The sequence below is a fragment of the Sapajus apella genome, unplaced genomic scaffold (genome assembly GCF_009761245.1).
Source record: "Sapajus apella isolate SASKATOON/1434 unplaced genomic scaffold, GSC_monkey_1.0 scaffold12, whole genome shotgun sequence".
In the NCBI taxonomy this organism is placed as follows: domain Eukaryota; kingdom Metazoa; phylum Chordata; class Mammalia; order Primates; family Cebidae; genus Sapajus; species Sapajus apella.
Window position 1 is genome coordinate 23,346,386 of NW_022436952.1, and position 13,176 is coordinate 23,359,561.

Sequence of the window (13,176 nt, forward strand, 5' to 3'; positions counted from 1 at the left end):
TGCAGAAGCAGGAAGATGTCTCTGACTTCCCACCCTTCTCCCCTGAAACAGGTCATAAAACGTAGGAAGGATTTTCTGACCTTCTCCTGAAGCGGATCACAAGACCCTCATACAAGAGGTGGAGGAAAGAAATGTCCTTATTTCTGAAAACACAGTGACGCAAGAATCTATACAAACAGGTCTTGCTAACTTTCCCCCAGTTTAATACCATTAGATCCCCTTTGTTCAGTCATACTTCCCCCATGCTTGTCCACTTTGCATCAAACTTAGCATAAAAATACACAAGTTTGACTATTTCTTTGAGTCTTCCTTTCTTTATGAAGTCTCCTGCATCACATAAAACTTATGAAATAAACTTGCATGCTTTTTATCCTGTTAATCTGTCTTTGTCTAATTTTCAGACCCAGCCAGGGACCCCAAGAGGGTTGAGGAAAAGCTTTTGTTTCCTACATTGCCTATCAGAAAGTCCTTTCAGAAAGAACTGGGGTTTAGCATCTTAAGAAATGCTTCTCCTTTATAAATGAATCAAGAGCTCTGCCCAGGTGCATCCCATGGAGAGTTAAGGTCAATTATCCCTAAGGGAAGAGAGTTGCCTCTGAGTTGGGAACCACAAAGAACAGAGAACTCCAGCTGAGCTGAGGGTCTGCTGAACTCTGTGCCCATTCCTAGGGCATTGCTTACCCAGTTTACAGCCCGAAAGTTCCTCCTTCACATTTGGCTCAGTTCTCTCTCTCCACGCCAGACAGATGGACCGTTTTTTACTTCTTTTGCTTGATGGTGGAAGCCCAGGGACAAGGGCTAAGACTACAGAAGGTTCTCCGGCTCCTAGCAACTTGCCTCTTTGGGAGGGCCTAAATGTGTTTAATTTAAACTTTCCTAAAATATAATCCTGGAGGAAGGCCAGATCAGGGTTACATTCTAAAAGTTCTCAAAAATCTTCAAGAGTTGGAGGCAGCCTGTACCTATAAGAGTTTGGATGAAATGTGCTGGGCCCTATCACCCCCTCCTACTTATCCCATCAGAGATCTTTAAGGGAAAACAAGCATGGAAGGGAACGAGGAAGAGGAACAGCTTTCCAACATGGAAGAGGGTGGTGTGAGCTCAGAAGCTGAGGGGTGCCAATGCCCCACTGGGCTTATAGTAAAGAGCCCTCTCTCAGAATTTGGAAATGAGAGAATTAGCACTGCTTTCTGAGAGCACAATGGGCAAATGAGTTCATAGATGCTGCAGCATTCGCCAGCCCAGGGAGCAAAATAAGGTGGCTTAGGTGTGTCCTGAAAAATAGGTCCTTGCCTTTTGTGAATGAATAAGCATTAGCTAATCAACTGTATTGCACTCTACATGAAGAGCAAGTAAGTAACAGAAAATCGACCAACCAAAATGGCAGGGAAAGCACAGAGGGATGACGTTTGCAACAACTATCCCACCCTAGCCTGAGGAGGGCACATCGGATCCGGGGAATGAGCCTCTTTCCCAACAGGTAGGTGGTGCTGTGGGCAGGTGGTGATTTTCCAGGCCACCCTCAGGATCCTTCAACAAGACTGTGCTTTGATGATGCGATCACCAGCAACATTCTGGTGACTCTGGATTCCCGGATCTTCTGGTGTTGCAATTAGGAAATTTGGGGAGGTGCGTGGGCACTAGAAAGGAATGCTCTACCTCCACCCCCAATTTCCACAGACATTTAAAATGAACAGTGTTCTAGTTTGTATACATTGTGAACTCAGCTGGGGTCAGCCTTCCAAAGTCTCAGCCACTTAGGAATATAGATGGATTCCCTGTACCACACCAGGTGGTGGCAAGGCATTTTACCCTGGGAGGCCTTTGGGTAGACATACACCCAGGTACCTCTTTTATTTATTTATTTAGTTATGGAGACGGAGTCTCACTCTGTCACCCAGGCTGAAGAGCAATGGCCCGATCTTGGCTCACTGCACTCTCGGCCTCCCAGGTTCAAGCAATTCTCCTACCTCAGCCTCCCGAGTAGCTGAGATTACAGTCATGTGCCACCATGCCCAGCTAATTTTGTATTTTTCTTTTTTTTTTTCTAGTGGAGACGGGGTTTCACCACGTTGGCCAGGCTGGTCTCGAACTGCTGACCTCAGGCGATCCGCCCACCTTGGCCTCCCAAAGTGCTGGGATTACAGGCGTGAGCCACCGTGCCTGGCCTGTTATTACTATTAAAAAGGAAAAGGGTCTCACTCTGTGGCTGAAGCTGGTCTAGAACTCCTGGCCTCACGTGATCCCTTCCCATTAGGCTCCCAAAGTGCTGGGATTATAGGCATGAGCCACTGCACCCAGTCCCAAGTTCTTTAGCTTTTCCTCTGAACAGCAGGGGAGAGAAAAAAATGAATTTCCAGACAGACTGCATATGTCAGTCAGGGTTACTCTTTCTAGCCACAAAGCAGTCACCCTGGACCATCGCTCAGCCATGAGGGTCTCCCCAGTATCTTGATTTACCCTTTCCCAGACCAATGACTCTCGGTGGGTGTGCACACTGCAAGGCTATGCCAGGCAATCTATTTGATATTGGAAGAAAATACTATAATAGAGGATAATAGGAGTTGTATATGTATTAATTTTTTTCTATCCTCTTAAATTTTCTATTTGTTGGTGTATCTTATAATACATATATTAGCTCACGAGACCATGCATACACATGGGGAGGGACATGATCAGAATTTCTTTACTGATAGAGATGCATGATCAAAAAAGTCTGGAAACCACTGTGTTGGATAACCCTAGAGGGGACTCTGGAAAAGTGAATATTGAGGCTGCATGACATTTTGTCATGGCCCTACCAGAATATTTCAAGTGTTCTTTCACTAGAACATCTGACCCAGAGGTCCTCCACGTGGACTGGGTATCAGAATCTCCTGGGAGAGTCTGTAGCAGGGGTGTCCAAACTTTTGGCCTCCCTGGGCCATGTTGGAAGAAGAAGAGTTGTCCTAGGGCCCCACATAAAATAAATTAACACTAACAATAGCTGATGAGCTAAAAAGGTCCGTGCATAACTTTTGTGATATCCACCACCACAGATAAGCAAAAAGTCCCTGCATTCAAAGGACTGGGCACTGTTGCTCTGTGGGGTTCTATTTGACACTTACTGAGCCAGAACACCCAGTGGTGGGCTTGCAAGGCTGCACTTTTGACCAGCTCTCAGAGGATGCTGATGAGCAGCTATGACGGAAAGCTATTTAGGGGTTGCTGTGGGTCTGGGGCACTGGGAAGGTGCCAATGGCCCAGGGTGGGCTTTAGGGGCACAAAGCAGACAGGGTGTCAGCTCTGAGTCCCTTGGGAGCCAACTCACCATTTCTGTCTCCTGGAAACACTAGCCTCTGGCCAGTTTCTGGGGCACCCTGGTTTTCCTGGCACCTGTTTATGGAGAGGACTCTCCTCCCTGAGTGCACCCAGCAGGGTGGACTAGAGCAGGCCTTGAAGCTCCACCCTCAAAGAGTAGTGAGAGAGGCCAGGCCTTGGGAAGAAGGCCAAAGAGACGGCTCGGCCACTTGGAGCCTCGACTGGAGGCGCCAAGTGAGACAGCGTGGCTCCCTGGGGCCCAGGCCAGGCCAGCTCCCCAGGGATATGGGTTTCTTGCAACATGCTTGGACCAACACTTCAACTAGCAACTATCGTATATGTCTGCCCATTATTGAACCGGGTATGTTTACCCTTCTAGACCTCCTGGAAGGAGGGTAGAGCGGGCCACCCATGTTCATAAGCACATCTCAGCCTCCTTGAATCCTTCTCACAAGCAGGACATGAGTCTGCCATGACACTCCCATTTTACACACCAGAAAGCAGGCCAAAGGGGCTAGGCACGTGCCTAAGGCCAGTAGGCAAGTCTAGGGTCGTGGCCAGCTCCTTCCCTTCCACCTCCTGCTCCATGCCAACATTCCAGTCCTTAGTGAAGTAGAACGCATGCTCCTGGAACGCAGGGTCCACATCATGTCCACCATGTTTGTTTGTGTTAAGACAGAGTTTTGCTCTTGTCGTCCAGGCTATAGTGCAACAGTGCAATCTCGGCTCACTGCAACCTCTGCTTCCCAGATTCAAGCAATTCACCTGCCTCTGCCTCCCAAGTAGCTGGAATTACAGGTGCACGCCATCACACCCAGCTAATTTTTGTATTGTTAGTAGAAACAGGATTTCACTATGTTGGCCAGGCTGGTCTTGAACTCCTGACCTTGGGTGATCTGCCCACCTCGACCTCCCAAAGTGCTGGGCTTATAGGAGTGACCCACTGCACCTGGCCCCATGTCCACCTTTTATTCCAAGCACAGTACCAGACAAATTGTAGGCATCTATTAAATATTTGTCAGATAAAAGGAAAAACTCCCTTCCCAGCACCTGGGTCAGGCCTTATAAAGGGATGAGAAACCAGGGTAGGGCCATGACTCATGCTCACCTTCTCTGGCCTCCTGTGTGGACTAGAATTTCCACTCTTAGAGCTACTTTGTAGGTTAAAACACTCCCGTCCCAGAGCCCTGCTGAATGCACATGCCACATAGAAAGTAAAGAATAGGCTGGGTGCAGTGGCTTAAGCCTGTAATCCCAGCACTTTGTGGGGCTGAGGCAGGCAGATCATGAGTTCAGAAGTTTAAGACCAGCCTGGCCAACATAGTGAAACTCCACCTCTACTAAAAATACAAAAATTAGCCAGGCATGGTGGCAGGCACACGTAACCCCAGCTACTCAGAAGGCTGAGGCAGGAGAATCAATTGAACTCAGGAGGTGGAGGTTGTGGCAAGCCGAGATTGTGCCATTGCACTCCAGCCTGGGCAACAAGTGCAGACCCCATCTCAAAAAAATAAATAAATAAATAATAAAAAAAGAAAAAAGAAAAGAAAGAATAATTAGGAAAAGAGGGAGGAAACCCTTTATCTCTCATTCATTCATTCATTTGTTCCTACAGCAATGCCGATCTAATAAATACCTATGATCTGACTTACTTGAATGAGGACTGCTGTCATCACAGAAAGAGGAGGGTGAGATGCAGCAAAGACAAGTCACAAATAAAGGATGCCTGTGGAAGGATGTCTTTCCTTAGACCCTAAAAGTCTGTGGTCTCATTTCTCAAGGTCTCCAAAACACTCAAATAATCTCTTCTCTTCTCTTTAAATCCTTTCCCAAGGAAGGCAATTGCCAAACTTCTCTTCATACAATACTGTCCTTTTCCCACAACCATCCATTCTTGGGATTTTTTTTTTTTTTTTTTTTTTTTGGGACGGGGTCCTCCTCTGTCACCCAGGCTGGAGTTCAGTGGCATGATCGTGGCTAACTGCAGCCTCAACTTCCTGGGCTCAAGCAGTCCTCTCATTTTGGCCTGGGACTACAGGCATGAAGCATGCCCAGCTAATTTTTAAACTTTTGGTAGAGACGGGTTTCACCATGTTGACCAGCTTGTTCTTGAACTCATGGCCTCAAGCGATCCTACTGCCCCAGCCTCCCAAAGTCCTGGGATTACAGGTCTAAGACATCGCTCCTGGCCTCTTAGGGACATTTTAATGGTTTTCTGCTGGGGAATGTGAGTGCCATTGACCACTCACCATTTTCTTCATCGTCATAGAGTTAGAAGGTCCTCTTCACTGACAAAAGCCTCACATGATCCCATAACACCTTTCCAGAAGTGCTCTTTCTGATACCCCAGCCTTGGGAGATAAATGTCCTTCTCAAGGCATTATGCAGAACAGCCAGAGGACTTACAATAACCTTGGACCACTGGGGGCCAACCTCAAGCCACTCACCTGTATTTATAATCTCTGAAGCACATTTGATGAGCTTTGAGCTTAGAAATGAGAAGCTTGAGAATTTTCAGGAAGATGAAGAAATTGACCTTGAAAAAGAAGCAGACTTGGGTAAGTAAGTGATGAACTTCACACAGCTGTCAATTTCAAGGTCAGGCTGGGCTCAGCCATCAGTTCCATGTAAACCAGGGGCAATTTAGCAGTTAGCTGGTCAGGTAGTAAATGCTTAGCTGTGACCTCCACTGTCCCAAAGGCCATCTGAATCTCCAAAGTCCCAAAGGTCATCTGAACTGAAAGTTTGGAAAGAGTTTTAGAAAGTGAGTTAGTTTATTATTCTGCCTTAGGGAGCCCCATCATTAAAGCCATCTGAGAAAGACAGGTGGGCATTCACTTTATTATTATTACTAGTACTGTTACTATTATTAATTAGCACTTATTGAATGCCTGGCATGCCAGGCTTTGGCCTAAGAACAATCAGGCATTATTTTATCTAATTTTTACAACACCCCACTGAGGTAGCCACAAGTCTTTTTACCCTCATAATACAATGAGAAAACAGGCACAGAAAAGTAAGTGTAATTCCCAGGTTGCACCGCTGGGATTGAATCAGTGATTGAGCCTGTAATTAAGCCCAGATTTATCAGATTATAACCCTCCATTCCCTTAAACAGACTGCTACTCTACCTCTCTTCTTCAACAGAGATAGAACTTCATCTCTATTGGTGTCTAACTTGAGATCCTACTGCTGCTGTGAAATTCGTGGACAGCAAATGTTCTCTACTCCCTAGAACACATTCCATGACTGTCATGGACTGGGAAAATCCAGCCCTTCATTGTTAGCCTTTAACAAAATTTAAAAATATGCCCACAAATTCCTTGGCACTTCTCCCTTCAAAAGGCAGAGCCTAATCCTCCTATTCCCCTCTTGAGGTGAGCTAGATTTAGTCACTTGCACTTCATGAAAAGAATATGGTGTAATAGAAGAGGTGCTATGTGACTTCTGAGCTAGGTCCTCAAAAGGATGGCTGGCGTCCACCCAGTGCACTCTCTCTGTCTCAGGTTTCTCCCTCCAGAGGAGGCCAGCCAGCATTTTGTCAGGATACTCAAGCAGCATATGGGGAGATCCACACATGGTAACTGAGTTCTCAGGCCAAACACCAGCACCACCCACCAGCTACGTGTGTGCTCCACCTTGGGAGCTGATCCTCCAGCCCCAACCAAGCCTTCAGATGGCTACAGCCCTGGCTGAGGTCTTGGCTGCAACCTCAGGAGAGATCACGAGCTTCCTGAAAGTGGTGAAAAGCAAGTTGTTGGGTGTGGGTAGAGCTTGGAGAATGAGAACAGGGTTTGTGAGAAGTGAGACTGGAAAGGGAGGGAGTGTCAGTTTCTGCAGGGTCTTTTACAGCTGTGCTGAGCAAGGAGCTTGGGTTTTCTTTTGAAAGCAGTGAAGAGCTGGTGATAAATTTTAAGCAGTCAAGTGACCTGATCAGATTTGTACTTCTGCATTTTAGGAAGATAATTTCAGTGGCACTGTGGAGAATGGATTGGATGAGAGTAAGGCTGGAGGAGGAGAGACCAGTTGGGAAGTAGTTTCAGAGTTTATGGGGGAGAGGCAAAAAAAAAAAAAAAAAAGTCCTGAAAATGATGGCTGATTTTCATCCAGCTCACTCTCTCTCTCTCTCTTTCATTGGATGGAGAGACAAACTCAGCAACAGCCCCGGTGCTTCAGTGATGGAGAAGAAGGGACCAATTTGAAATGATTAAGAAATATGAGTCAAATGATCTTTGTTATTGATTGGATGTGAGGGCATGACTGACATTTTGTGGTAGATCTCAAATGTGTGGTACTGCCATTCGCCAATAAAGGGATCATGTGGGGAAGGAAGAACACTGGGTGGGAGGTAGAGGGTGGATGAGGACTCCAGTAGTTCTGAACACAAAAGATGTTCCAAGGCAGTTAGATATTTATGCCTGAACCTCAGCAGAGAGGTCCCAGCCAGAGCATGAAGACACTGGAGTAAGCCAGATTGTCCAGGGAGACTGCGTAGCTGGGAGAGAAAGAGGGTAAGGGAATCGTTTTGTAGGGAAGGGAAAGATGGAGGAAGTGGAGACAGCAAAGGTGATGAAGAAAGAGTAGCTAGGGAGGTGAGAATAAACCATGTAGAAGGGGCATCCCGGAAGCCCCCGAAAGGATGAATTTTAAGAACTTAAGCAAAATAAGACTGCATTTCGCAGCAAGGAGCTCACTAAGAGAAGCTGATCAGGGTGGTCAGAGAACAACACACAGTGGTTGGCACTTGGTGGGCATGCGGAGATGATGGTGCTGTGTCTAGGCAGGAAGACTTTCTGCCCCCCTCTGGGATCTTGCCAATCCAGTGTTTGCTAATTTCCTGCCCCTTCCTTCTAGCTTCTTTGACAGATCCCATTCTCATATTCTATTATCTAAAGGAATTTTTGACTCTGGGTCGGCCGTCCCTTTCCATACCAAATATTCTGGGCCACAATGATTAAAGGCCCTTCCTCCCTAAGGTCTCAGAGTGGCATCTATGTCTTGATCCTAACCTGCATCACAACTTGGGGTTAATATTGATTGTGTGTTTTCCTCCTCTAAAAGAGGTTGCCTGGGTCTCTTCCTCCCTCCTGCAGATGGCGTTAGGATATAGGCCAATAGCCCTGCTATCCTGGGCTCCTCCATGACTAAAGGCATCGGTATCCTCAGTGCCTGGTACACATCTCAGCCCTTCAATACAGGACCGCAGAGCTGACTGCAGGTCTCTTTACATAGTTTGAAGACCCAGATTGAAGGAGGCTTACAATGTAACTCCAAAATTGAGGTCCTGAAACAGAGCAAGACACTTTTAACTTCTTATTCAGCAGAAAATGCTCACAGTTCCGCTTCTGTCTCTCAAGGCATCAGAGAATCTGGGCGAGAGGAGTGGGGTGTGGGGATGCATGTTCCTCACAGCTTCTGGACTCAGAGACAAAAAGGGTAAGTGGGATGGTCCTTACTGTTACACAGAGTAAAATGGGTCCTCGGATGATCCACCAGATTTTCTTATTCCCATTTGTTGTCCAGCACCTAAGGTCAGAGAAGACAGTAGAAGACTTAAAAACAAGAGAAGATTGAAAGTCGAAGTCCCATGCCCTCTGGAAGAAGGAAGCTTGCACTCAAGCCTTAATTTCCACCAATCATTCCCCTGAAGGGTGGGAGAGGCAGAGGAGAGAACAAAAATCCCCTCCTGTTAGCACTGGTACTGTTTACTTGCCCTACCACGAAATTGCTCCTCAGTGTTAAGAGCCTAGTGTGTATATCTTTCCAAAATTTTCCTCCATGTTCATACAAGTACAAATTCCTAATTACATAGTTTTTTGTGCTGTTTGGAGGAAAATGGGATCGCACAATATACATTTGGGCATAGGCTTAAAATATGCCTTTGAGAATCAATGCCTAAAATTTCCCATAATAACTAACCTGTTTTTCTTGAGGTAGTCTCATAATATTCTGCAATATAGGTATGTCATAATTTTTTCAATGATTCCCATATCGATGAGCATTCAGGGTTTTTTTTGTTCGTTTGGTTTTGCTAATTTTTTTCTCACTATGAACAATGCTGCAATAACCATTCCTGTATTTTTGTCCTTACATACCCAGGGCCGCAGCTAACTATACAGCATCTTTGAACTAACTCGCATGTGCAACTAAATTAATAAACTAATTGCTATGAGATCTTTGATTATTTTATCTCCCATTCCTAAGTATATTCTAGATGGCCAAAATGAGAAGGGATGGATATTTTTGTTGGTAAAATGACGTGATTATTTATATTTAAGCATGTCTGGGAATTACTGGCTCGTGAAAGAGTAAAACCCGATGAATTACCTACCCTGTGTTCTCCAGGTGTGCACGGGCGAAACCCCAGGGTACAACAAATAGCACAGGGAAGGCTAGGGAGAAAACACAGGGAAATGTAGTTAGGAGTTGGTTGGCCAAACTTGCTTGTCTCCCGCCACAGCTGATGGGGCTAACCACAGGTGGTTAAAACATAAAAACCGAAACATCACGGAGTTGTAGACTGTGAGAGCTGGAGAGACCGAGGGTGGCACAGGGCCCATCAATTGTTTTACCATCCAGGAAACCAGGACCCAGAGAGGGAAAGCAGCTCGATACTTGTCACAAAGCAGCTGAGAATAAATCCAAGGATATTAACCCAAATCTCCTGAATTACTGGCCCCAGGTTATTTCCTCTGAATCCTGCAGCACCAAATTCTTGAAAGGGTTTGTGGAGGTAGGGGGTCCAAATCTAGATACTCTTGGTCATATTTTTTTAATTAGAAAACCTCTTCTTGAAGACCTGATATTATGGACTAAATATAGGTATCCTCCCAAAAGTTATATGTTGAAGCCCTACCCCTAATGTGATGGCATTTGGAGACAGGGTATTTGGTGGTAATTACTCAGGTTTAGCTGAGGTCTTGAGGGTGGGGTCCCTTATAGGGACAGGGTTAGTGCCCTTATAAAAAGAGACCAGATAGCTTGATTTCTCTCTCTCCTCACCATGTGAGAATACAGGAAGAAAGCAACTGACCGCAAACCAGGAAGAGAACCCTCACCAGAACCCAACCATGCTGAACTTCCCAGCCTCCAGAACCATAAGAAATCAATGTCTGTTGTTTAAATTACATGAGTATTTTGTTTTGACATTTCAAGCAGACTAATACAGTTGGAGACAGGGTAGGAGGAATAGCATCAGGTTCCACCAGATTTCTCAGTTTTCAAATGTGTCCATTGGGCCTATAGCACCTGTGCATATATGCGCATTTGTGCACGTGTGCACATACACACACATACATACACACCCCTCTTCAAAGCTTCCTGTCCTTGAGGACTAATATGTCCCAGAAGCAACCTCCAGTTAGCTTTCTAAGTCCAACTAAAGTCTCTATCAGGCTCCCATATTTTGATGGATCCCCAGAAGAGGAGACCAGAGGTCAGGTCACTCACCCCAACCCAACAGCAGGTATCTGGGCCACAGCCGTCTTTCAGGAAGCACTGTGGGCTCCAGCAACGCATGGAGGTAGAGGCCTTCGACCAGCAGCCATAAGTAATTGGCACCCACAAAGTAATGCAAGAGAACCTGGACTGAGCGGCAGGAGGTGGACATCTGCAGAAGACAAAACACCTGAAGGTGAGTCCAGGCTCCCCTGCATCTGACGTTGAGTCTGGGGTAGAAGGCCTCCCAGGGACAACCCCTCCCTCTTTACTCTCGTCTCTCCCAGACCCTTCTGACCATCTCAGGGAGGTTGGCAATAATACCAGAATGCGAAAGAAGGAGGACTTCATGTATGTTTTCAAAGCCAGCTTCTTCCCTACATTATAGATATTTTTAGATAAACAAAAATGTAGAAAATTCACCATCAGTAACTGCCCTAATGGAAACACTGAAGAGTATGTTCTCTAACCTCAGTTCCATTAAGCTAAAATCAATAATTTTAAAACGTTCATATAATTGGAAATTTAAAAATAGACTTCTAAGCAATCCATTGAACAAATAAAAAAAACCCCAGAAATTAGAAAGAATTTCTTAACTGAATGTAAGGGAAATACTGCATGAGCTTACAGTATAAGGCTAATACCAAACCTAGAATAAAACTTATAGCCTTAAGTGCATTTTTTAAAGAGTAAAAGGCTGAATATCAATTATTTTAAGGATCATGTAAAAAAAAAGTTAGAAAAAGAATAGCTAACTAAGCCCAAAGAAAGTACATGGGAGGAAATAATAAAGGCAGAAATTAATGAAATAGAGAACATGCAACAAAGAGAATTCAACAATGCCAAAAGTTTATTCTTTGAAAAGTCAAATATAGTTGAGAAAGTTGTTGCCAAGATGATCAAAGGGTTAAAAAATAGAGCAAAGATACAAATAATCAATATCAGGAATGAAAATGAGAACACTCTTACAGATCCAATGGACTTGAAAAAGGTCTGAAGAGAATATCATGAACAACATTAGGCCGATAAATTTGAAGTTAGATGAAATAGACAAATTCCTAGAAAAACTCATTTACTACAGCTGACAGAAGAAATAGAACCTGGATATAAGATTCATAACTAATCCATAGTTTAAAACTTTCCAATAAAGTAATTCTGGGTCCAAAATGCTTCATTAGCACAATCTATCAAATATTTAAGGAAGAAATAATAGTCATCTTTAATAAATTCTTCCAGAGAATAGTGAAAGTGGAAACAAGTTCTAATTGTTTTAAGAGGTTAGCACTAACTTGATCCCCAAACTGACAAAGGCATTACAGGTACCTCATGAATGTCAACAAGGAAATACTGAACAAAACACAGTATTAGCAACCTAAGGACAGCAACTTAGGAGAAAGAAAATAATATATCAAAACCCAGTTGGATTTATTCCAGGAACGCAAGGCTAGTTTAATAGGCTACTGCATCACTTAGCAGGGTAAAAGAAAAATCATCTCAATAGATGCAGATTTCAATGTGGAAAAACTTTGCTGCTTTAAGGAAATAGTACAACTGTCCCTCAGTATCCTCGGGAGATTGTTTCTAGGACCCTCTATGGATACCAAAGTCCTTATATAAAATGGCGTAGCGTTTGCCTATAACCTATGCACATGCTTTCACATACTTTAAAGCATCGCTAGGTTGCTTATAATACTTAAAACCTTATAAATGCTAGGAGAATAGCTGTAATACTGTATTGTTTAGAGAATAATGACAAGGAAAGAGTCTGCGTATGTTCAGTTCAGACACAATCATCCTTTTTATTCTCAAATATCTTCTATCCTCAGTTGGTTGAATTCATGAATGCAGAACTCACGGATACAGAGGGCCAGCTATAATTGTAAAAAAAAAAAAAAAAAAAAAAAAAAAAAAAATGTTGATCTGGTCCAGTTCCTTTGTTTGTACATGAAGAAATTCTCGCCCAAGGACATACAGCAGCCACGGTGAACCCTTCTGCTTTTGGTCCCCTTCACCTGGCCCTGCTCTCGGCAGGTGGTGGTTTTGTTAAGTCACGTACTAGCCAAAAAGTCTTGGAAACCCTTTTATCTCCCCCTACCCCTCTCCAGTCCCACCTGCCTGCCTTCTGAGTCCCAGTACTGACCCATCAGGTGGAGAGTTCAATTTAAACAGTGGGGCAGGGGCTTACCTCTGACAGGTAGGACATCCACCCATTCTCATTGTCAGGCCTCTTGGAGTAAGAGTTGTAGAAGACGACGTCCTTCACCAGCACAGCCAGCGTTCTCAGGATGAAAGAAGCAAACAGGTTCATGTGGATGTAGTTGCGTGTGCAGTGGAGCTTTCTGTGCACGGAGAAAACCGAACGAACGCCTTCCCTCAGGAGAGAACGGCTCCACCAACAAGCCTATGACTTTTATGCCTGTGTATCTATCACTAAAGACA

General features: G+C 44.6%; 1 protein-coding gene across 1 annotated transcript in view; it reads right to left on the bottom strand.

Annotated features, from left to right (window-relative positions):
- The window catches only part of GLP2R (glucagon like peptide 2 receptor), a 55,461-nt gene that overhangs the window by 12,445 nt on the left and 29,840 nt on the right, over positions 1–13,176 (bottom strand). Inside the window, exons 6-10 of the mRNA XM_032280288.1 lie at positions 12,923–13,076; positions 10,750–10,909; positions 9,632–9,692; positions 8,757–8,826; positions 5,748–5,836 (exon numbers count right to left, since the gene is read on the bottom strand). Coding sequence (XP_032136179.1) covers positions 5,748–5,836; positions 8,757–8,826; positions 9,632–9,692; positions 10,750–10,909; positions 12,923–13,076 — 534 coding nt within the window. The remainder of the gene's footprint in view (positions 1–5,747; positions 5,837–8,756; positions 8,827–9,631; positions 9,693–10,749; positions 10,910–12,922; positions 13,077–13,176) is intronic.